Raw genomic sequence first — 22147 nt, 5'->3', positions numbered from 1 at the left:
TGCTATTTGTTGATATTAAAATTATGAAAATGAATTATCCTTTCAAAGTCACCAAGCTGTGTGATATAACATTTGTTATTAGGTGTTAAAACTTACAAGACAAAAAGATAGATTTTATTGTAGATTTAAACTGGCCTTTGAAAAGTATGGGAAAAAAAATCAAATGTGCCTACACTTGTGAATCCACACGTGTTCAGTGGGTGGAAGGGGCTGTTAGAACAGGAGAGACGAGAGGCTGAGGGCGAGTGAGGGGGAGGTGGGAGAAAACAGGAGGAGGGGAGGCACTGCAATGTACCTACTGGCCACAGCGACTCTCAGGACCTGCACCGTGCATTTAATCCTACATCAGAATCAGCTCTAGAAGCTTCTTTGTTTCCACAGTTCTCAACAAAGATGATTTTTTTTTACCCTGTGCAGATGTACATTTAAAAAATTGCCTCGGCTGGCGGATTTTTTTTCCCCATGTGTTACAAAACCTATGAGAGCTTTTGAGTTATTTATAGACACGTAGCTGATATGGCTAATATTACAACAACCAAAAGGTTAGACAAGATCAGGGACAGACAGAGATACGTTGGGAGAACCTGAGGGGACTTTTCAACTGAATTTACATCACGTTACTGCAGTAATGTAGAACAGTAAGTGTTAACTGATGAGTAGATTTTAAAGGTGACACTTTTTGCACTTAGTCCACAATAGAATATTAGTGAGTGGGCTTATAGAGTTTTCCCAGAGAGAGGGAGAGAGGGAGGAAGAGACTACATCCAAAATGTTATCTGAACAGGATTTCCAGCTTTAGATCTGAAAATGTGCCTATATCCTCATGAAATCACCATGGTTACTGTTTTAGCTTCCTGGGGACCTTTATTCAGTTCCAGTTTTTGATTTCAGCAAACTTATTTGGCAAGTGGGGCTGCAACAGACAATCAATGTCATCATCAACTGATCTGGTAAATTATTTTCTCAATTAATAATTCATTTGGTCTAAAAATGCCAGATAATAGCAAAAAAAATGCTCATAATAGTTTTCCACACTCCGTCATGATGTCGTATGTCTTGTTTCATCCAATGAACAGCTCTAACTGAAAGATATTCACAGTGGCGGATCTTTTACTTTCCAAAAAAAAATCAAACATAAGGGAAATGGTGGAGTGGAGTGAATGTGGAGAGCATTGGAGTAAGAGAAAATAAAAAGGCAAAAGCCATACAGGGTGCAGTACAAAACGTATTTTCTTATCGTTTATCTAGTATTATTGTTTGTTTGCAGAGTTCTTTATTTGTGATGTATTGTATGTATGTGATAGTATTGATTATAATAATAATAACTTTTGTGTGTGTGTATGTGAATAAATCTACCAAAGCAGACTTCAAGGTTGTATAACAGTTGAGATATTAAGCAGACACATATGCACATAAAAATTAGTGTCTATTTAATTTGGTCCAGGATTTTTCTTAGATTACATGAAATACTAACATTTTTATACTGCGCTGCACAGTAGGATTAAAATAACAAGCCATATGTGACGTCTACATGTCAAGGCACATTTTGCCTTTAAGCTGTTAGGTTTGTATAATAACCCTCAGAGTGGTGGTGGTTGTTTGGTGGGTGGGAGAGTGAGTGATTACGGGAGTTAAAGTGACTCAGTCAGGAGGTAGCCTGAAAGGATCCATGGCATTTGAACAGCATCAATAATTCAGTATTTGGTCACTTAGGAGGACCCAAGAGCCACTAAAAACAGCAACTGGCAATGTGATGCCACTTTACTCAGTCCTGGCTATTGACAGAGTTTGTTTTATTGTAATATGATATAACACTTGGAACTGCATAAACAATAGAGCCAGCACTTACCCCCCAGCTGTCTGCATGATGTATGGCGAGAATTAAATAAGTAAAATCGGTTCTAACGTCCATGGGTGAAAACATGCTGAAGTGGTGGATTTGTGTTTCAGAGTGAGCACATGTTGATCAGGGAGGTTTTTGCTGCCTCACCTGTGAGATGGGGATGGGGTACGGGCCTGGGAGGTTCTCCTGGAGTCGCACAGGGTCAGGCGATGCCCAGGTGTTTCCTGTCACCTCAACAGTAACAAGGCCGGTGGTGAAGAAGGCATTTGCCCTCCCGGCCATGTCCTTCACCATCACTAGGAGCTTGTATCGGCCGCACATCTCGGGGTCCAGAGCAGAAGCTCCTGATGGGAGAGATCAAAAAAGTAATTCTTTCAGTTTCCTTTTTGAACTGACTTCTTTTACAAAGACACCTAGAGTATGCAGTGTTTAATGTCATGATACTGTGTGTGTACAAAATATATGAAGAAAGGAAAATAAATACAAAGAGGCACAACAAAGGAAAAAATGTGTGATGGTTTATTAAACACACAAAAACTATAACAAACTATATATTTCCTTAGATTACTTTTACATTACACACATCAACTGCTAAATTGAACATGTCCATGAATGCTCGATCCATCACTTAATTTTCAATTTCCTGCCAAAGTGGAGACAGAAAAAACAGAGACAACCCACTGTGAAGGTAATCACAACCATCAGTTACAGCCCGCCTGAAAATAAAGTAGAAAATCAAGGAGGTCATTTTTGATTTTCATTGCTACTATCAAGCTCTGTGGAAAGCAGCAGCAGCAGTGTGGGCCGGAAGGGACCGGCAGGTGTGAAAGTCATCCAGCTCAGGCCAAGCCGTAACAAAGGGCATCACCAGAGCTACAGAAATAGCACTGGCACACACGACTTCACTGCATCTAGGGTTATTACAGTAGGTATGTGTGTGTCTAATTGACTAAAAGAAGTATTATTGGCCAACATAAATACATCACTTTATTTCATATATAATATGCAGTGATGCTGAATGTGTTACAACTTGAACCCTTCCGAGATAAATTATATTTTCTTTGAAATATCTCATGTTTGGCTTTTACAGGACGTATCGGTGAATCTTCCTCTTTTTTATTACCATATTTTGAGGGACCAGTGTGTAAGATTTTGGGGGATAAGTTGGTAGAAATGGAATATAATATAATTTATAGTTTATAGTTTTCTTTAGTGTATAATCATCTGAAAATAAGAATTGCTGTGTGTCTGTTACCATTTATATCTAAATAGGGAGTGGGTCCTCATCCACGGAGATGTTGCACTGCCATGTTTCTACAGTTACCCAGAACGGACAAACCAAACACTGGCAAAAGATAGGGCCAATTGTGTTTTCACTTTGGCCAGCGTATATGCAGACCCTTGGTGTCGAGAGTGGCGTAAAAACACTGATTTTTTAACATGAAACTGTTTATTCAGTAGTTTTACTGGTTTAAATCACTGGGTCCTTTTGTTTTGGAGAAGAAGAAACCTCTGCAGATAATTACGCTCACAGTAACCACCTCCTGAACATCTGGATTATAAATTAGGTGAGCACTAATTGCATTATCAGAGAAAACAGAGCTAGTGGCCCATCTGCAATGTGCCAAACAGTGTAGGAGAAACACTGATTTGTGAAGTGAAACTGCTTTATTCAGTGTTTTTACCAGTTTTAATCAGCTGGTTTGTTTGTTTTGAAGATAAAGGATAATTTGGCTATTGGTAAAAATCTCCTGAACAATGATCACTGAATGAAATCTAACCAGGAGAAGTTTCAGCTGGTTACAATCTGCAATCCTCACCACTAGATGCCACTAAATCCCCCTATATCTTACATACTGCTCCTTTAAGAACTGCAGTCAGTATAACTAACAAGTATCCGACCTTTTAAGGAGAGGTTTCACGTCTCTTCTTTACTTGACATTCAAAAACTGTATGTAAGCCGTGCTTGTTTCCAAATTAGCACTGTGTTATTACTAAAGGCCGACCTATACTGGATTTTTTCAGGCAGGAATCGATAAAGATATGTCGGCTGATATTTACTTTTGCTTTTCATAAACACATTAACAAACAAGAGTTTTGAATAGAATTCCTCCATTTTTTTTAAAGAAATATGACCAACATATGTAGGTACTGATCAGGATATTTTACATTTGGAAATAAATTTGCCACAACTCTTTGGTAGAGAAACTATGAAATGGCAACACTGATTCTAAACGTCCAAATACAAACATATGTTGAGCATTTCGGTACTACAGTTTCTTATTACTTATTGGCTGATATCAATATACCTGTTGAAGAATGTTAATCGACTATATGTTTTATTTGTAGCAATGTTTTTGAAAATGACTGTAATAAAAAATCAAGACTAATCATTCCATAACTAAGTAGTTTCCTCAAACATTTCTAACATGCAATAAAAAGCATTTGTGAGCATATGAAAAGAATAGGCCTCTGAAGTTGCAGAGAGTTAACCCTAAACTGTAGCTCACTGAGTTCATGTATCCCTGCATTGTGAGCTCCCTGAAAAAAACATGCATATAAAAAAAACTTCCCTTTGGGGACAAACAAAGTGTCACACTAACTCGCTACTTTCTGGACTGACCTTCCTCAGTGAGAGAAACCTCTCCGGTGATGGAGTCAATGAAGAACATTTGGCTGGAGGGAATCCTGGGTGTCTGCTCCATGAGGCTGAACCGCAGCTCAGCGTGGGCGGTGTTGCGGTCATCACGATCCAGCGCCTCCACTTGCATGAATGGGATCCCTGAGAGACGCCAATGGCGCAGGGTCAAAATGTTATCTTCTGTATTACAGACAACACAAACTCAAAGCACATTAATTTTCTCAGTTTACAGAGAGAGATAGGACATGGGATGTTTCCAATAAGGAGGCATTAAGCCAAAGATATACAAGCCTTTTGAGGTGTTGGTTTTGAATAGGTAAAATATATTGGTACCCAGGGTAACTGATGCAACAAAATGCATGGTTTGCACATGAGACAACTGTTATTAAATAGTTTGAGAGCTGGTTTCAAGAGGTGACCCTGTAGATTCATGTAACCAGCATTTATAGAATGAGCTATAAAGGATTTTTGTGGAGTGTTGGGGTCCATCTCTTCTAAGAATTCACATATAATACATTACAAAGTATTATTAAGTGTAATCTTAATGCACCTGATTCAGTGCATTGATTCTATTAATACAGAGGTTAGGTATAAATAGCAGTTTCCAGGGATACGTCAGGCATGGTTTTCATTGTCTACTGAATGTGTTTTTGTATTCCATATAGCAGGACTGACAAAAGCGACCCAGACAGAAAAAGGTTGTGCAACACGGTGACCTCGTAGCTCAAGGCTCTCGTACCTTTGAGAAGCCCGAGCTGCACGCTGCCTCTCATGCTCTCCTCTATGAAAGTGGGCACGTTGTCATTCTTGTCGTTGACACACACTTCGAGAGTAAAGCTCTGACGGTGCTGCTCTGATGTTCTGAAGGACACCTGCATTACACACACATGCACACACACATTTCGAAGGTGTCTTTGGATTACACTCTGATGTCAGCATGCAGTCTTCCCATGAGAATCCAGAGAGTGATTCATTCTTCATACATAATTAAAGATAAGCACGTGAACTTCATATGATGAACATGTAAGAATATAAAAACCTTATTATATATGTGATATGTGAATTTTAATTAATTTGAATCAACTATTCATTGGCTAAGACACGTATGGAAAATGTATATCACTACTCTGTTATGATATTTTACCTGAAGAGAGTAAGATGGCTGTTTCTCTCTGTCCAGTGGTTTTTGAGCGTACAGAAACTGAGCGTCGACTCCGAATATCCCCTCATCATCCCCTGTCACCACCAGGTCGCTGTAATTATGTGGCAGGCTGTTGAGCTGTACAGAACAGAGGACAATTCAGAAAGCATCACTTTCTTTTCCTGTTTAAAGGCAAGCCATATGCACAAACAATAAGCTGTAGGAGGACTGGAGCCACAGAGTGGTCACTGCAGCCGTCACTCACTTCATTAAACACAATGTGCAAATCAGAAAAACTTTAACTAAACATTAAGTAATTACAGAATATCCAGGATGTCAAACTGACTCAGCAGCAACAACAGGTTAAAAAGACAAAGATAGTTAGAAGCTAAAGCCAAACTATAGGCTACAGATCACAGTGTAAAAGTGAACCACCACATCACTGCTGATCGCCACACAAGACAATGAATATAAAGGGAAACTTTGCTGATATTGAACCAACTGTGTGGCATCGCAGTGTGTGCAGATGAACAGCGTTTGGCTTCGCCTCTGTGGTGACACCAAACACCATTCATCTGCACACACTGTGATGCCACACAGCTGGTTCAATATTGGAGAAGTTCCCCTGCTTCCCTTCACTGGTCCCTGTAGAGCTGGGTCAGTTTTTACTCACTGTTATAATCATTAAAAAAGCAAAAGCAGCATGTGTATACATTCAGTAGGCTATATCTTCAGTAGCTAGCTAGCTAACCCTACACTTTTCAGGGTTTTATTTTGGTTTTGCAACGGAGGGGAAATGCATCTCTTTTTCCAACCTCTCCAGGTAACGAGTATCATTGATACACGTGTCCCAAGCACAACGTTTTGCTTGAAATCAACAAGACCACCCTGAATAGGAAGGAAATCTGAAATGACTGCAATAGAGTCAATGGAGCACAGCTGTGTTGTTGTTGGACACCAGTTTGAGCTGTCCCACTGCTACACTATGATTGGTCAGTCTGCGTCCGGGGGCGGGACTTAGCGAAAGGTCAATTCTATGTGCTGACTGACACGTACCCTAATAATCATGAACATGTCTTTTGAGTTAGTTCCACATACGCCATCCTGTTGCTTTAAAATCTCATAGGCACTCAAAATGTGTATTAATCCACTGCTGAAAATAGTCCCCAACGATTAAACTATTTTCTGCTGTTTGAGTAACGCTTGTAAAAAAAAACACAGTGCCAAACTGTTTTAGAAAATGACTCTAAGCTGTATATAAATTAAACTATATAGTTGTGACCCATGCTGAACATCTTCAGTATGAATAAATTGGCTTGGGCCTGAGTGCCACGGACAGGTAGTGCATTTGTTAACAATAAGAAAAAGTTTTCTTTTCGTCAGCACCTGCATTAAACTTGCCTGATGACCAAATTATTGTTATAACAATCCTAGAACTTTGTCAGAAGTCTCAGCCTAGATTTGCAGGTTTGGATGTTTTGAACTCCCTAAATGAATGTCCTCTCGAAGCAAAAATATCTCAGAGTCTAAATGTCTACATTTAGAGCCAGTGGTGTGTTAAGGCTAGTCATTCACAGTCGCCTACAAGATGATTATCGTAGGCTGACCAAACATCCTCTTTTGCCCGGACATGTCCACTTTTCACGTCCTGTCCGGGGCATCTGAGGGTTTTTTATAAATTGATGATAATGTCCGGTTTTCCATGTGTGTGTGTGTGTGTGTGTGTGGGTGTGTGGGTGTGCGTGCGTGCGTGTTAGAGTGCGGCACGGGACGCATACCTCTGTCCGAACCCGACCAAGCCCGACATTATTTAATTACTAAAGCACTGAGTTTGTGTCACACAGTTGTTATGGTTACAGGCTATTTAACAGGCCGGGCGTGCGCCATGGGGGCTCTGCGGAGAGGGAGACCTCCGTGTTTGAGATGGGAGCGGGAGGCGGGATGTCTGATGCTTCCAGCGAGGGGAGAGGGAGAAATATAACAAAATAAGATAAAATAGGAGACACCTGTCTCCCTCTTTTATTTTATTTTCAGCGTTTAATCAAGGCGGAGGGGGGCAGCGGGAGGTCCGAGACTTCCAGCGAGGGGAGAGGTAGAAACAAACAGCCAGTGTGTGTCTATGTGTGTTATGTCCAGGTGTTGTCACGTAAATAACAGAGCCCAAGCAATAAACAGGACAGACAATAGGATTTTATTTATTTTTACACTACATTTTCACTAAAAGCTGACCAAATCCGACCCGAGCCCGAATACAATTTATACATTTTTGACCAAACCCCATCTGAGCCCGTCGGGTAGGCCTACCGTCGGGACCCGTCAGGCTCGGATCGGGTAGCCACACTCTAGTGTGTGTATGTGTCCCCTATCTAGGGGCCTATCTGAATTTCTGTCTTTGAGAGATATTATTTTGTGATATAACTGAATTTTCTATCCATACATTTAAACTTTAAATATATTAAAATTATAAGACATCTTTGAGTAAACTGCGAGTAACATTTAAGTAGGCTATGTCGTGGCCAGGCCGAGTGTCCTCTTTTTTGGAAATCAAAATATGGTCACCCTAGATTATCGTGGTGCTTTTGTCCTTTACAAGGTTTGCTATATCAATGATTCCAGAAATTAAAATTGGAGAACTGAAAAGCGTCGCCATCTCTGATGAATAAACTATCCTGAAGAGCTTTTACCTTGAAATCCGCAGCAATTGTCCTTTCCATTTATAACACAAAGTGGGCTTATTATCCAACTCCTCCATTCTGGCCATTAACGTGCTATTTGAAGTGCGTTAATGCAAAGACTGAAATTATGCCTGTGCTTCATACAAGATGTGATGATGTCATAATAAATCAAAGTGCCGCAGACAGCCTAGAGAATGCCTGAGTGACTGACATGTATGAACAATACACCCCGCCTGCCACGCAGCTGGACTGAATGCAGAGGCTGATGCCTGAGCTGCATTGTGCACGCTCCAATTATAGTCTGGTGATGACGGCAGCATGTTCATACATCTTCAACCTTAAGTGCAGATGGTAGAGAATAAAAGAGACTGACGCAATTGTGGCCTTCTATACCTTTATTTTCGTAATTGTGGTCTTTTTTTTACATATTCCTCAAAAGACGAAAAGGCTTGAACAGGTGGGAGGTGTTTCCATTAACCTACTTTAACCTCAAGGAAAGCTAGTAATTATAAAAATAATAAAGAATTCAATGTTGAGGACAGTGGACTTTCATTAAAGCTAATCAAATACTGAAAGATCACTCTCATCAGCAGGATTTTAAGTCTTTGTAGCAGTTGTTCATGCTTGTTTACTATATAGGCTTAGAGTTACTATCATCCTGCATTTCAAATTACTGTATTTATGAATATGATTCACTTAGATTTACATGCTTTCATCCTCATAGTTTCAAAGGTTACAATTGTAAGACTGGGGATCCATAAGAATTACACATCTACTTTCTTATCAAAAGGCTATGAGCTCTATGAGCATCCGCTTGGTGAATTCAAGTAAATGAAAAAGCCTTACCTTGGCTAGATACCATGGGAAAATGCCGTCATAGTTTTCAGGGACACCAATTTTAACATTTGCTCCAGAGCATGGTGCAAAAGTGCAAAGCATCACCAACTACAAAACAAGATACGGAGCGTGTCTTAGTGACATTGTTCATGCAGTCATTTGCGCTTGTAAATGAACAAGTATAACAGCTAAGAGTAATAACAGAAAACATCTTACTATGAGAGCTATGATGAGCATTGTCGTAGCGCCTCTGTCAGCCATGAGTCCCTGTAAATGTGGCATATTCACAGTGTTTCAAACCACATGGCCTCAGCCCAACAATCAACAGAATCTCAGCCTCGTTACTGATTCACCACCGTGGTTATGTTTCATACACACAGATTTCAAGTTTTTAAAGGTCTGACAGCCTGCATTTAAATACGTAACCACTTGCGACACAGTTTAAAGCAACACCAGTCAGCAGCAAAGACCAATAAAGCCACATTTAATTTAAACGTGAAACTTTTGTCTGTTTAAAATCAAGTTAGCTGGAAATTCACTGGAGCCTTAATGTCTTGAGCTGCTTTTTAGCAACCAATCACAAGTTATGGTGCAGTGTACAAGTAACAATAATGCCCTTTACTCAGTTAACTCAAACTCAAGCCTCTAAAGTATAAAAACAAACGCTGGATATACTGTGGCTCAGCAACAGCAGGTGATGACGATGATAAAGATGGAAAAAAAAAATCAGGTAAGTAGCAAAACATATTAGATTTTCCTCCCATTATAAACAAAAGAGTGTGTCTTACCTTCTTCAAATGATGTGTGTGCTCCCTCTGAGAGGTGTGAGAGGAGTTTAAAATGGGTGGAAAAACTGCGCACTTGTACTCCTTGGGTGGATTAATGGTTAACGCCTTCAGATAAACATGCTTAACTACCATGTTTCCTTCCTGTAAAACCAATGGCCAGTGAGGTTCCATTCCACTGATATGATCACATGAATATTCATGGGGATGTAAATCGCCCGCACAACATCACCAACACTTTGCTTTGGGAATAATGACAGAGAAGATTTTTTATGTTTTGATTTTTATGTTTTATTGAAAAAGGAAATCAACGTAAACAAATTTCCAAATAATGTCAAGGTTCACGAGACTAATATAACTTATTGCTTTACTCATACATTCACAATCTGAAGTCAATGTCATGGAACAACATAGAAAAACAAACGTCTTCTCGCATCTTTGACTTTTCCTCAGTAGCTTGGCCGAGAGAGGCACGAACCTGCGTACCACGTTTCAAGTAAATATGACTCCAGATGGCCAAGCACTGTGATCCATTACTGTGTCTTTTCGGATGATGAGATGTATGTTGCATTCGGTGTCATTCATGTTATAGTATATACAACAATCCCCTCCAATAAAGGAGCACAACAATAACCCAACAGCAAGGCAATCTTTGCAACTCATTAGAAATAACAAGCCTTTGTGGATTTCTCATACATACTGATCATATTATGACAGCAACATGTTTAAGGCAGACAAAAAAAATTAAATAAATGTTTGCAAAGCGTCATGCAGGTTATCACCATTATCATGATATGACTTTGAATAGTAATGTTTTTATTAATTGAGTCCTTTCTTTGCTTTTGGTTGGTGTCTAAAAAATAAAAATATATTTCTGTACATCTCTATTAGTCCTTTAGGGTTAGTGTTAAAACACACACAGCGTCTGGTCTTCAGAGGCCAAAGAAAAAAATGTCCGTCTGTCCCGTCTGTTCCTCAGAGAACTGTTAGGTCGTGGCAGGACTTTGACTTCTGCCTGAAAGCCATCTTCTTGTTCTTGCGTGCAACCATGCGGCCCAGAAACCGCTTGGCCTTCTTGCCGATGCTCTCTCTACGCCTGCAGTTGGCCATGCGTCGTGCGTTCTCCTCCTTGCTGTCTTTCCTCAAGCGGATCTGTCTCACGATGCCCTCGAATAGGTCCTGCACATTGTGGTGAAGGGATGCAGACGTCTCGATGAACTTGCAGTCGAATACCACTGCACAGGCGCTCCCCTCTGAGACAGAGAACATATGGAGAAGGGAAAATTAGTGAGTGGATGTGCAGTGAGAAAACATTGAAGTAATAGTCTCTGAACTCTGGCTTTAGTTTGCAGTGGTATCTGAATGTAGGCCTGGCTTAAACCTGAGCAGTCAAATGAGAAATGTGACCTAAGTCCACCAAAGCCAGTTAAGCCCAACCAGTACTGTCTGATCTGATCATGAAAATCCTTAAAACTAACTTTTAAGCTTCAAATAATATGAAAATTAGATGTTTTACAAACAACAAAACCTCATGACCCACTTCCCCTGAGCTTAAAACATATACTATCTCAACACATCATACATCTATGGCACATTTTAGCTTCAAATGTTAGTTAATCACAATGACTTACCATCTACAGACACCTCTCTGGACCGAACCAGGTCGCTCTTGTTGCCCACAAGGATTATGGGAATATTCTCTGACTGCCTGGCGCGGCGCAGCTGAATACGCAGCTCTGACGCCTTCTCGAAGCTTGATTTGTCTGTCACTGAATACACGATGATGTAGGCGTCTCCCATCCTCATGCACTGATCCTTCAGCCACTGGCTGTTATCCTTCAGGAAAGAAACAGATAGCGAGTTCAGCATTACATGTTTGATACCATATTTTCCTCTCCATTAATCAGTATAAATGGAGAAAACATAGCACAAATGATGTATATCTCACCTGCTCCCAGATGTCATACAACACGATGGATGACTCTTCTTCATCCACCACGATAGATCTGTCATATGTGTTTCCTGAGGGAGAGGAAAAAGAAATATAATGTTACACACTGAGAGAAAGGAGCAGAGTGTCTCCTATCTGAACAGTCGTGTGTTACTGCTTTTCTTCACATTGATTTTAGCACTAATTTTTTTTCCTTTTGTAGTCTACACATTGAAGCAGAATGTTGATCACAGCCTGCGATCAAGCCATCACTGGCCTTTTGTGTTTTCCCTTCACATTATGCTATTAGATGTGTTTCTGACAGCTGTATTACTGAGGGCAGGGCTGGTGCCTCGCTGCAGATGGAAATAGCAATAATCAATGCATGCACACTCTTGCGTGCAAAAATAAGATCACTGTTTTTTTCCCCTAGTCTATCAGCAAAACTTAATGACTGTCTTCATACACAATTCTGAATTTGAGAGAAGGTTTTTATGTATATTTAAAGGAAAATTCCACATCTTCATGCTTGAGTGTTGGTTTCTTTTAAAGGTTAGGATAATTTAAAAAGTGGCCTCCAAAGTTTTGATGCTTTATATCTTAAAACTGAATCTCCAGGCATAAATTGTAATATAATTGCCCTGTGTATTGTCCAGTGTTTTGAAGAGCTAATTACCCTCTGACAGGCCTAATTATAACATGTATGTTCACAGACAATAGACATCTGGAGTGTGTCTGTGAGTGTGTGTGTGTGAGTGTGTGTTGCTAGGGTTGATGACTCATCCTCAGCATCACCATTTACCTGCTTCATCGAAGTCGTGACCAGCATCCTCAACTCCTCCAAAGACGCGCGCCAGGCTGGACTTGCCGACGCCGTGTTCCCCGAGGAGAACCACCTTGTACACCTGGGACTCGGTCTCGCTGCCGGTGGAGATGACGGAGTCGGAGGAGTCGGACGCGCAGCTGCCCCGGTGCTGCTCGTTCGGGGAGTAGGACGTGCAGCGCAGGAGGTTGGACAGCTCGTCGGTTTGCCCGGTCTGTGGCATCGTGGCGCGCAGGTCCCGGTCGTCCACGGGCATGCTTCTCCGGTGTAGGTTTGGTAGATTCATGGGAAACGGCATGCTTCCTCTTCTCTTGTCCATGTTCCGCAATTTGTCACCCTTGTTCAAAGTCATTGTGCTTATACCGAGGAGTCTGTGGATAGATGTGACATGCGTAAATCTGTGCTCTGATGTCAAATCACACATAAACATGCGTAAAGAACAGGCGCAAAGTCTGTAGAATAATGCCAGTATTTACACAAATGTTTATCATTATAAGTCGTGCTGTAAAATTAAAACATCTGGCTGCATGAGTAGCTTGGAGCAAACATGAAACCTTTTCTTCCTAAAAATGTCAACCTGGCTAGTCCATGTTTTTTCCAACTCCACTCAACATTAAGCGCAAAATAAAACTAAAGCTGCTGATATTAAAGACACTTACTCGGCGCTGGCAATTAAATCCAACGAAGGCAATCCAATAATCCTTGGTTGTTGTAGAGTTGCTGTAGCCGAAAAGCGGTTTTGCTGGAGTCTGATCAGAGTCAGGATATTTATATAGGACTGGGAGTGACGTCGGCAGGGATTCGCCCCAGAAAATCACGTCTCTCTCTTATTATAGTGGTGCGTAACGGTGCCATCATACAGAGGAGGGGGTGTATGACTGGAAGAGCTGAGGAATCTCCCTTCCGCTTCGCCAAATGGAGAGCTTACCTCTGAGGGGGCGGCCAGAGATGAATCCTTGAAGAGGGAAAGCCCACTTAAAGCTAGAGTGATATAAATATTTAATAGCAATTTAGGGGATAAATTTAGACAAGGTGAAAGGATATCCACATGATGCAAGATGTTAATGAGCAATAGGGCGCAATGCATAAACCAGACGAAGGCTTTGATAGAAATATGATCGTTTGCCTTCCTTAAAATCAGTTTCAGAGCCTCGTGGTCGCTGCAAGGTGGAGGTCACTGCCACAATCATAGGCTACAATACCCATTTTCATTTTAATATGAGGGGGTTGCACATTTTATAAATGCATAGGGGTTATACATGAGAAATATTTGGCACTGATGCTGCAGACTTGAACAGACCTAGGTTACCATCACATATGAATTCAGTTTGGTGCATAAACAGAAAATGGTATATTTAATTTTGGCCGTGAAAACAACATAAAAATTCCACACACGGTGGCACGCATCTATCATTCATCCCCATCTTTCCACCCACCACCTTGCTGTCTGAAAAATGTAGGCTGCAGCCACAAAACCATAGGTCCTCGCATCTGAAGTTGTAAATCTTCACAGCTGACAGGCCTGAAACATACTAATAATATCTGGTTTTATTGATCCATTCCTTTTGAATAATGCAAAACGCTTTCTATTTAAAATATCAAAGCTGTAACATAATATAACAGAGGCAGATCTCTGTCCTGATCGATATTAAATGACTTCAGGTCAGTTTTTTATATTTTACATCTGCATGCGTTTTTGTGTTTCATATTGCATCCAGCCTATTTTACATAGATTTTCTCGCACATAATGAATTTGTTTTCCAGTTTGTATCATAGACTCTGCACGGTGTGTTGCTGCCCCCTTGTGGCGATAGATATTACATTACAAATGACTGTCTTTGTCCCTATTGGGAAATAAGAATAGATAAAGTAAATAGATGTGAAAATATTTAAATATATATAATAATGAACAAACACACAAATAACCGTGATGGGTATATGTATTAATACTATTGATGTTATAGCATTTATTTCGTAATCTACTTTGCACATTTAATTTGTCTCAAAAGCCCCTTTTGAGATATTACATTACACATTGACTTTAAGATACAAGCATTTCTTGGATTTTATTGAATTTAATCAAAATAAACATACGTATCCCATGATTATCTCTGACTGTGTGTATTTTTATTTAGCTTCCACATACTGTTCTTCCCGGAGTCCACATATTGTTTAAGATCTGCATCCACATAAAAAAGCAAATTTAAGGATTGTCTGGACATGTGCTCTCACTGAGTGGTTTTATAAAATATTCAAGGTGACATCTTGCAGAAATACGTACACACAGTATGTGAGAATTGTGACCGCACACTTTGAGGCAAATGTTGGATCAGATTTCAGTCAAATGTCACTTGATTTCCCCAGGGATCAGACATTTTTGTGTAAAACATACTTGCCAAGGTAACATGTCAGGACTCAAAGAATATACATATCCAGCGTGTCTACAGATATCAGACAGTTAAATTTAATGCTTTTTAAGACCTGTTCAAAACACCTTTTAACTGAATTTAGGACAGTTTTTTTGTACAAATCATAAGCACTGCAGGAAAGTAGTATATCTGTGGTCTTGTGCAGAGGTAGGTCTAATGTGGGAATATGGTTATTATAGTGAGTTAAGCCAATCTACATTTTGAATTTAAGACATTTTAAGACTTTAAGGACCTGTTAGACTCCCTGATATCTTAAGGGCCTGTTCAGTCAGTGTGGTTGCAGTCCACCGATCACTGCTAATGTGGGCTACTTTTGATGTGCTTATTCCCAAAGTGCAGCATCAGAGATAGTGGAAGGACTGCCCCCCCCCCCCCCCCCCATGCCATTGTCATCTTTTGTTCATTTGTACAAAAAAAAAAAAGAATGTGTAAGTGGCAGTTAAATATAACACATCTTACTCAAAATTACATGGATGTGAGAGCTATACCATATTCAGCTAAATAGGACTCCATCTGCTGCTAGTTTATTCTTAAAAGTCAGACTATGTCACCACCTAATGGCCATGATAAATACAATGAAATAAATAGACATTTTAGTCCAACCAATATTGGATTTTTGAGACCTTTACTTGTATTGACATTTGGAAGTACAAAAAATCTGATGACACTGCATTGGCCAATGTTTTTTGTGTCGTTTTTTCAACAGAAAACATAGAAAGAAGATCTACATTTTACAGTTGAAACACCAACAGTGCTCTCTGCTGGAAAAAGTGGGTATGTAAAGCAAACACTGTTTCTATATGACCTCAAACACAGTTTGGCATCTCTGTAAGCTACTGTAATTTCTTGTTTCTTATTGTCTGCTATTGGCCTATATATCAGCCTCTATATAGATTGCACACTTATAAAAGTTGTTAACATTTTGTCATTAAAAAAACTATTATTTCATCCATGTTTAATTAAATATTCCCAACTAGTTACTGGCCCTTTCTGCATGACAAACATAACAATATACAGTAAATTACCTCTATATTTTTGCATGGACTTTGACAAACTTGTTAATACAGAATTTGAGTCATTTTGCAGGCTTTAATGTTTAGTGGTAGTACACTGGATTCACTGAATGTGTACAGTATTATAATTTGTTCAAATTTGTTCAAATGGTCTCTAGGGGGTAGTAGACAACAGGTAGATGTCTGTGTATATGTGCAGGTGAAAAATATATTCCCTTTGCAGGCAGTGCCAGAGAGTCTGTGTGCTGGACTGTCCTGGTTAACGTTATTGGAAACACATTTAAACACGCTGTATTATCATAAAGGCCCATCCGGACTGGACAGTAGCCATTAACTTGCCTTGAGTAGCTCCCACATCAGGAAACCGGAAATCAACCCTATAACTTGTTACTGCGCATGCGCGTGTTTCTCGTGTCTTCGACCTCTACTCAAACCGGTGAGAGCTAACCTCCTCTGTTACAAACTGTGTGTGAGTTAAATATTTAAACGTGACACTTGTGTGTACCTGTGTATCTTTGTAGCTCTGTTATCCGCAGACCTGCTCAGCTCATCTTATTTTATTACTAGCTTGTTTTTGGCGACATTGTTCGGGCTGCAGCTAATCTTGACCTTACTTGTGTGCGTCCACGTAACTTTGCACACTTTGTACTTTCTTGGGTAGCTTACCAGTTGCAGTGTCATGTAACTGTATCTGCTCATTGCTGTTTTCTATGCATTGCTTTTCACAGACAGCAGCCACTGTATTAACGCCAGCTCCTTCGGTTGACCTGACCACTAAGTCCCGTCATAATGTACGCCTGTGCTAAGTTCGTCTCCACACCCTCTCTGGTGAGTCTGCTTCAATGAATGGAGATACCACATACACGTATACTGCCAGTGCTTTATCATGACAGCGTGTAAAAGCTGTCAGTCTGTTTTAAGGGCAGACAACCAGCAGGTTTAATGTAGCTTGTTAACATTAGCACTTAGCTATGTAGCCGTGTTTGACCCTCTGCTAAAGTCAGCTAGTGTTCACCTGCAAGGACGTCCTTGTTTTGGACACTGTCAAGACAGAGCTCAGCCTGTCCATAGTATCCCACTGTGATACAGCTTATCCACCTTTTTAAAGCTAATATGGATCAGTGTCACCTAAATTAAAGGATACGATTGAGAAGCAGCCATATTCAAGCTCATAACGAAGGGGTTTGAGCAGAATTTATCCAAAACACCCCTATTATGGGTCACTGTTGGTGTTGTTGTAAACTGGATTTTAGCCAGAGTTGACCATAGTCAGTGGTGGGAAGTTACTAAGTACATTTACAACAATACTAAAGTACACTTGTAAAATGCTTGTACTTGAATTTTTTTTTTCATTTCAGACGTGGGGACTCGAGTCACGACTTGAACTAAAGTCAGACTTCAGTCACAAATTTGATGACTTTAGATTCAACCTGACTTGGACTTACACCCCAATGACAAGTGACTTTACTTGGACTTGAGCGTTTGACTTGAAAATATCTGACACCTTTTCCTAAGCCCAAACATTAAGAAGTTTGTTATTTAAAAAGTGTGCCACTAGTTATTTCCTGAAGCAGCTAAAGTTGACGCTGTTCATTCCCAGCAAGCTGACACTAACCAATCCAAGACTATCCAGTCAAGTAGCGAGAGAGAACCATGAAGAACTAATGTTATGTTACCTGGCGCCAGTTGAAAAAAAATTATATGGAAGATAGTTTTGTTCATGTACAAAAACGATGTGGTGGTCAACAAAAAACGAATTGCGGTATGCAAAACCTGCGGGTCAAAAATTACAGACCCTCAACGAACTTGTTTAAACAAACAAATACAACTTAAAAAAGCAGTCATGATTTTTGTTAATTTCATATATTATTACTCTGTTGTTAAAACAGAAGTGCATTTGGTGAATAGTGCATTATTACTTGTTTAGGACTTGAAACTTGATTCAGAACTTGTCTGTCTTGACTTGGGACTTGAATGCAAAGACTTGAGACTTGCTAGTAATTTGCAAAACAATGACTTCATCCAACCTTTGCTACTTTAAACTTTAACTTTACTATATTTCAGAGAGAAATATTGCATTTTTTATGTCACTGCTGTTATTTAAGAGCTATAACTACTGTTCAAATGAAGATTTCACTCACAAAAAACATGATCACTTTAAAAAATTATGATCTATTATTACAGAATAAACTACCAAAATTTATATGAAATAGTTAAAATCAACTCAGCCTTGACCAACAACAAAATGAAAGTACTGTTTACATAAGACTACATAATGATCCAATAAAACAGTTATCTAAGACTGACAGTAGCCACTCTGCATTATAAGTACTTTCACTTTTGATACTTTGAGTACACTTTGTTGCTAATACTCCTGTATTTAAGTAATGTAATGTATTATTTTTGTGTTGTAGTACTATTAATTTTATTTAAGAAATGATTTTGATACTTCTTCCACCTGTGGCCATATTTGCTAAAAGCCAAGTATCATTGTAGATGAATCCACATGCTTTTAAAGCTGTCTTTAGCAGAGTAGATGTATACTTAGCTAATTTTAAACTATACAGACATGTGTCAGTAAAACATGACTGTCTCAACTAAATGTGTCTTCTTGTTTTGTCTTGATACAGGTCCGTGCTGGATCTCGGGCGCTGTACAGACCACTCTCAGCAGCAGTAGTCTCAGATGCCAGGAAATCAGAGGTAGGCAGCTGTCTCTACTGGGAATTATAACTGATTCATTGACTTTGAGTGTTCACAGAGGAGTGGCACTCTGAAGCTATCAAAGCTCCATTAATCTACTTTGCTATTCCCATTACCTTGTATCTCACATACAAGGAGTGACAAATAAAGAACACTTTACATTTTAAAGGAAGGTAATTCAGCAGCATAGTGGTAAGTGTTTGTGAAAATTCTCAACATATTTTAAGTCCATTAAAATTGGAATTTGATTTATACTTTCTGTATTTTTAACCTTACTCACGTACCCTAATGCAGTACTTAAGACGTGAGGCCCAAACTGCATATGATAACACTGCTTAATGGAGCTACCCAACAAAGTTGCTAAAGGGAAAAAAAAAATGATGCCAACAAACAGACCGTTGAGGTGATAGGATTAGAAGCTTATTGCAACATGCCCAGTTTCCTGTTGAGGAGGACCATTAGATGTTTTGTTGTCAGCAAAAGCATTGCTGGCATTTGCATCAATGATAAAATCTAGCTAGTCTGTCTATTTGTCTAAAATTAGCTGCACGTGGGTTGCAACTATTGTACAAATACAATACCAGTTTATTCACCTTTCTAAAGCGGCACAAAGTTCACTTGAGTTTTTGGAGAACCTTAATCAGGTACAGAGTAGAGACAGATTCAGGGTCAAAGTATGGCTGTAGCAGATCAGAGATGCAAGTTTGAAGGTAAAACCTCAGCAGCTAGTGAGGTATCAAAACAGACTGACAATGAGCAGCAACACCAGAACAAACTCTGCTGATATTTTAAGGTTACTTTGTGCAAAGAGGAGCCTGTAAATTGACTGTATGCTTTGACTTTGACTTTGTTTTGTACTAACCTCATTATTTTTGTGTTTCAGACTGCCTCACTCCTGGCACCACAGAGTATTGTAGCCTCCCAGCAGCAGGTGGCGGTGCGGGGGTTCCAGACCAGTGCTGTGAGCCGTGATGTTGACACTGCCGCAAAGTTCATTGGAGCAGGAGCTGCCACCGTGGGAGTGGCCGGATCTGGAGCTGGAATTGGAACAGTGTTCGGTAGCCTTATTATCGGATATGCCAGGTAAATTAAACACATCTGTCATTCTAGGACGTCTCCACCAAGGAGGGAATGTTCATGCATCTGTGAGCGCTGTCATAGAAAAAAATTATCAATTAATTTCTGTTTAATTAGTTGGACAGATATAGTTTTGGCCAAAAAAAAAATAATGAGCTTTAAGTTGTTCTTCACATCTGGGATTTCTGCCAATTAGAGGGTTGTTTTTTTTAATAGTAATGGTAATAACTATGATACTAACATGGGAATACTTGAATCCAAATGTTTCCATGGTCAAAAATGAATTTAATTAACATTTTAAATGAAAGGAATGGAGTCTCTTAAGTGAATTTTTAAGGTCAACATAATTATTCAACATTGTCATGGCTTTGTGCTGCCTCAGTGCCTTTCAGTTATTGATGGAATTATTTTGTCACATGCTAAATCCTTCTTGGGGAACACAGGGGATGTCTGCTCACTGAAACATCATGGTAGTTGTACTTTCAACACTTTGTACCTCCTGTTGGTCTCAACTGCCTCTCTCTTTCCCAACAGGAACCCCTCTCTGAAGCAGCAGCTGTTCTCGTACGCCATCCTGGGCTTCGCTCTGTCTGAAGCTATGGGTCTCTTCTGTCTGATGGTTGCATTCCTTATTCTGTTTGCCATGTAAACCAGTTAGGCTCTTGCTGCAAAGGGATACATCACAATGTTAACAAGATTTAGCAGTCTGAGATGCCCTTGAATGGTACGATGATGTCAGCTTGTCGTGCTGCCCATTCTTGTTCACTGGTGTTTCTTAAAAGATTGTAAACCAACTGTGTAAGGAACTCTGGCAAACCCAAATCATTTTAAATGGTGGTTTTTGCCATATTGTATATTTAATCAAATGTTTTTGTTAAACATGCAACCAATAACAGAAGTAAACTGTTTAATTCATAATGTGTGTTTGTGCATTTGTAAATGGTAGTGGGACTTTTTTTTTGTATGTTGATTTAGATTCAAAGTAGTATTGTGTTTCTCCTGACAAAATGGTAAGGCTAACAGTTATCTACACCAGTGTTTCCCAACTGGTGGGTCATGGTCCAAAAGTGGGTCGCGAGTCCATTCTGAATGTCAAGTTTGTAGAAAACACACTTTATTTTGATGTACAGTGAATTTCTGATCACAGGGCTTTTATCTTGAAGTGCTGTTTCTTGCTGTAGAGTGAGTGACTAATGGACAGCTACTTCACAGAGACAGCACACTAGCTGGATGACATGGCCAAACACAAGTATATCACTGAATATATCAAACTGTGTAGACCTTGAACTAATGACAAAGGAGAAATATGGACCGTGTGGCTGGACCAGCTGGGAACCACTGATCTACACAAAATTTTAAATACTGGCTGTGATGCAGCTTCACAGAATATTTTGTACCTCAACAGTCCCAGTTAATTTACAACACAGCTCAAACGTTAAAATCACACGTGGTCTGTCTCTATTAGACCTGCAATGATGAGACAAATAGTTATCAGATTGACAGAAAATGAATAGTCATCTATTTTCATATTCAATAGTTTTACTTATTTTTTTTTTAGGCAAAAATGCCCAAATGTGACATTTCCAGGTTCTCAAATGTGAGGATCATGAATGGATAACTGAACAGGCCTACCGGGCACAGGCCAGGGGCCCAAAGTGTCAGGCGTCCCCCTGGCTTTCACCTGCAAAATGTCACTCAGCTTAACACATACTGACCAAGAAGAGACTAAAAACTGACCAGAAAGAGCTGCAAAAAAACACTATATAACCACGAAAAGGGGCAAAACAACCACAAATAGACAAAATGTCTACAAAGAAATGTACAACAGACAAAAATGTACATGTATGTACTTCTTGTCTTTGTTTAAATGTAAAGCATCTTTGAGAGCTGTAAAAGCGCTATATAAATAAAATGTATTACAATTATTATTAGTATTATTATCATTATCATTATCATTATTATTATTAAAAAGGAGGCAAAACCACCATAAAGCATAGGCTATGTCTTGCTCCTATGTATGAGAGCTGGTGGGGGCTTTTCATAGATGCCCAGAGGCCCGGTGTCTCAATCCACCCATGGTGAAAACTTGCTGCTTGTCTCAGTTTTCACTTAAATTTAACATTTTTGGATTTGCAAATGTTGGTTGAACAAAACACATCTGGTGAGCTCACTTTATACTCTAGGATATTAAAAGAGAGCCTTTGTCACTGTTTTCTAATGTTTTATATACCAAACGAGAAATGAATCTACA

The 22147-nt window shown here is 39.6% G+C and overlaps 3 protein-coding genes across 5 annotated transcripts in view; 1 reads left to right on the top strand and 2 right to left on the bottom strand.

Annotated features, from left to right (window-relative positions):
* Positions 1-10003, bottom strand: part of cdh16 (cadherin 16, KSP-cadherin) — a 39767-nt gene extending 29764 nt beyond the window's left edge. The window contains exons 1-7 of the mRNA XM_033619242.2: positions 9926-10003; positions 9354-9404; positions 9147-9245; positions 5629-5763; positions 5224-5356; positions 4467-4625; positions 1991-2187 (exon numbers count right to left, since the gene is read on the bottom strand). Coding sequence (XP_033475133.1) covers positions 1991-2187; positions 4467-4625; positions 5224-5356; positions 5629-5763; positions 9147-9245; positions 9354-9398 — 768 coding nt within the window. The 5' untranslated portion in view covers positions 9399-9404; positions 9926-10003. The remainder of the gene's footprint in view (positions 1-1990; positions 2188-4466; positions 4626-5223; positions 5357-5628; positions 5764-9146; positions 9246-9353; positions 9405-9925) is intronic.
* A 185-nt stretch (positions 10004-10188) lies between these two features.
* rrad (Ras-related associated with diabetes) lies at positions 10189-13494 on the bottom strand. Its single transcript, XM_033646213.2, has 5 exons — positions 13335-13494; positions 12655-13046; positions 11871-11944; positions 11554-11758; positions 10189-11175 (listed from the first exon to the last, which is right to left on the bottom strand). The coding sequence occupies exons 2-5, from the start codon at positions 13025-13027 to the stop codon at positions 10898-10900; spliced, it is 930 nt and encodes a 309-aa protein (XP_033502104.1). The 5' UTR covers positions 13028-13046; positions 13335-13494; the 3' UTR covers positions 10189-10897.
* Positions 13495-16458: 2964 nt separating this feature from the next.
* LOC117250064 (ATP synthase F(0) complex subunit C3, mitochondrial-like) lies at positions 16459-20814 on the top strand. Of its 3 annotated transcripts, none has more exons than XM_033616083.2 (5): positions 16459-16553; positions 16846-16945; positions 18748-18819; positions 19703-19902; positions 20431-20814. In XM_033616083.2, exons 2-5 carry the CDS (start codon positions 16907-16909, stop codon positions 20543-20545), a joined length of 426 nt encoding a protein of 141 aa, XP_033471974.1. In that variant the 5' UTR covers positions 16459-16553; positions 16846-16906; the 3' UTR covers positions 20546-20814. The 3 variants fall into 3 exon arrangements, with proteins under 3 accessions (XP_033471974.1, XP_033472054.1, XP_033472139.1); XM_033616163.2 differs by having other exon boundaries at positions 16514-16586; XM_033616248.2 differs by lacking the exon at positions 16459-16553 and adding an exon at positions 16560-16582.
* Positions 20815-22147: the final 1333 nt, after the last annotated feature.

The sequence above is a fragment of the Epinephelus lanceolatus genome, chromosome 2 (genome assembly GCF_041903045.1).
Source record: "Epinephelus lanceolatus isolate andai-2023 chromosome 2, ASM4190304v1, whole genome shotgun sequence".
Taxonomy (NCBI): domain Eukaryota; kingdom Metazoa; phylum Chordata; class Actinopteri; order Perciformes; family Serranidae; genus Epinephelus; species Epinephelus lanceolatus.
This window is presented reverse-complemented; position numbering and strand designations above follow the sequence as displayed.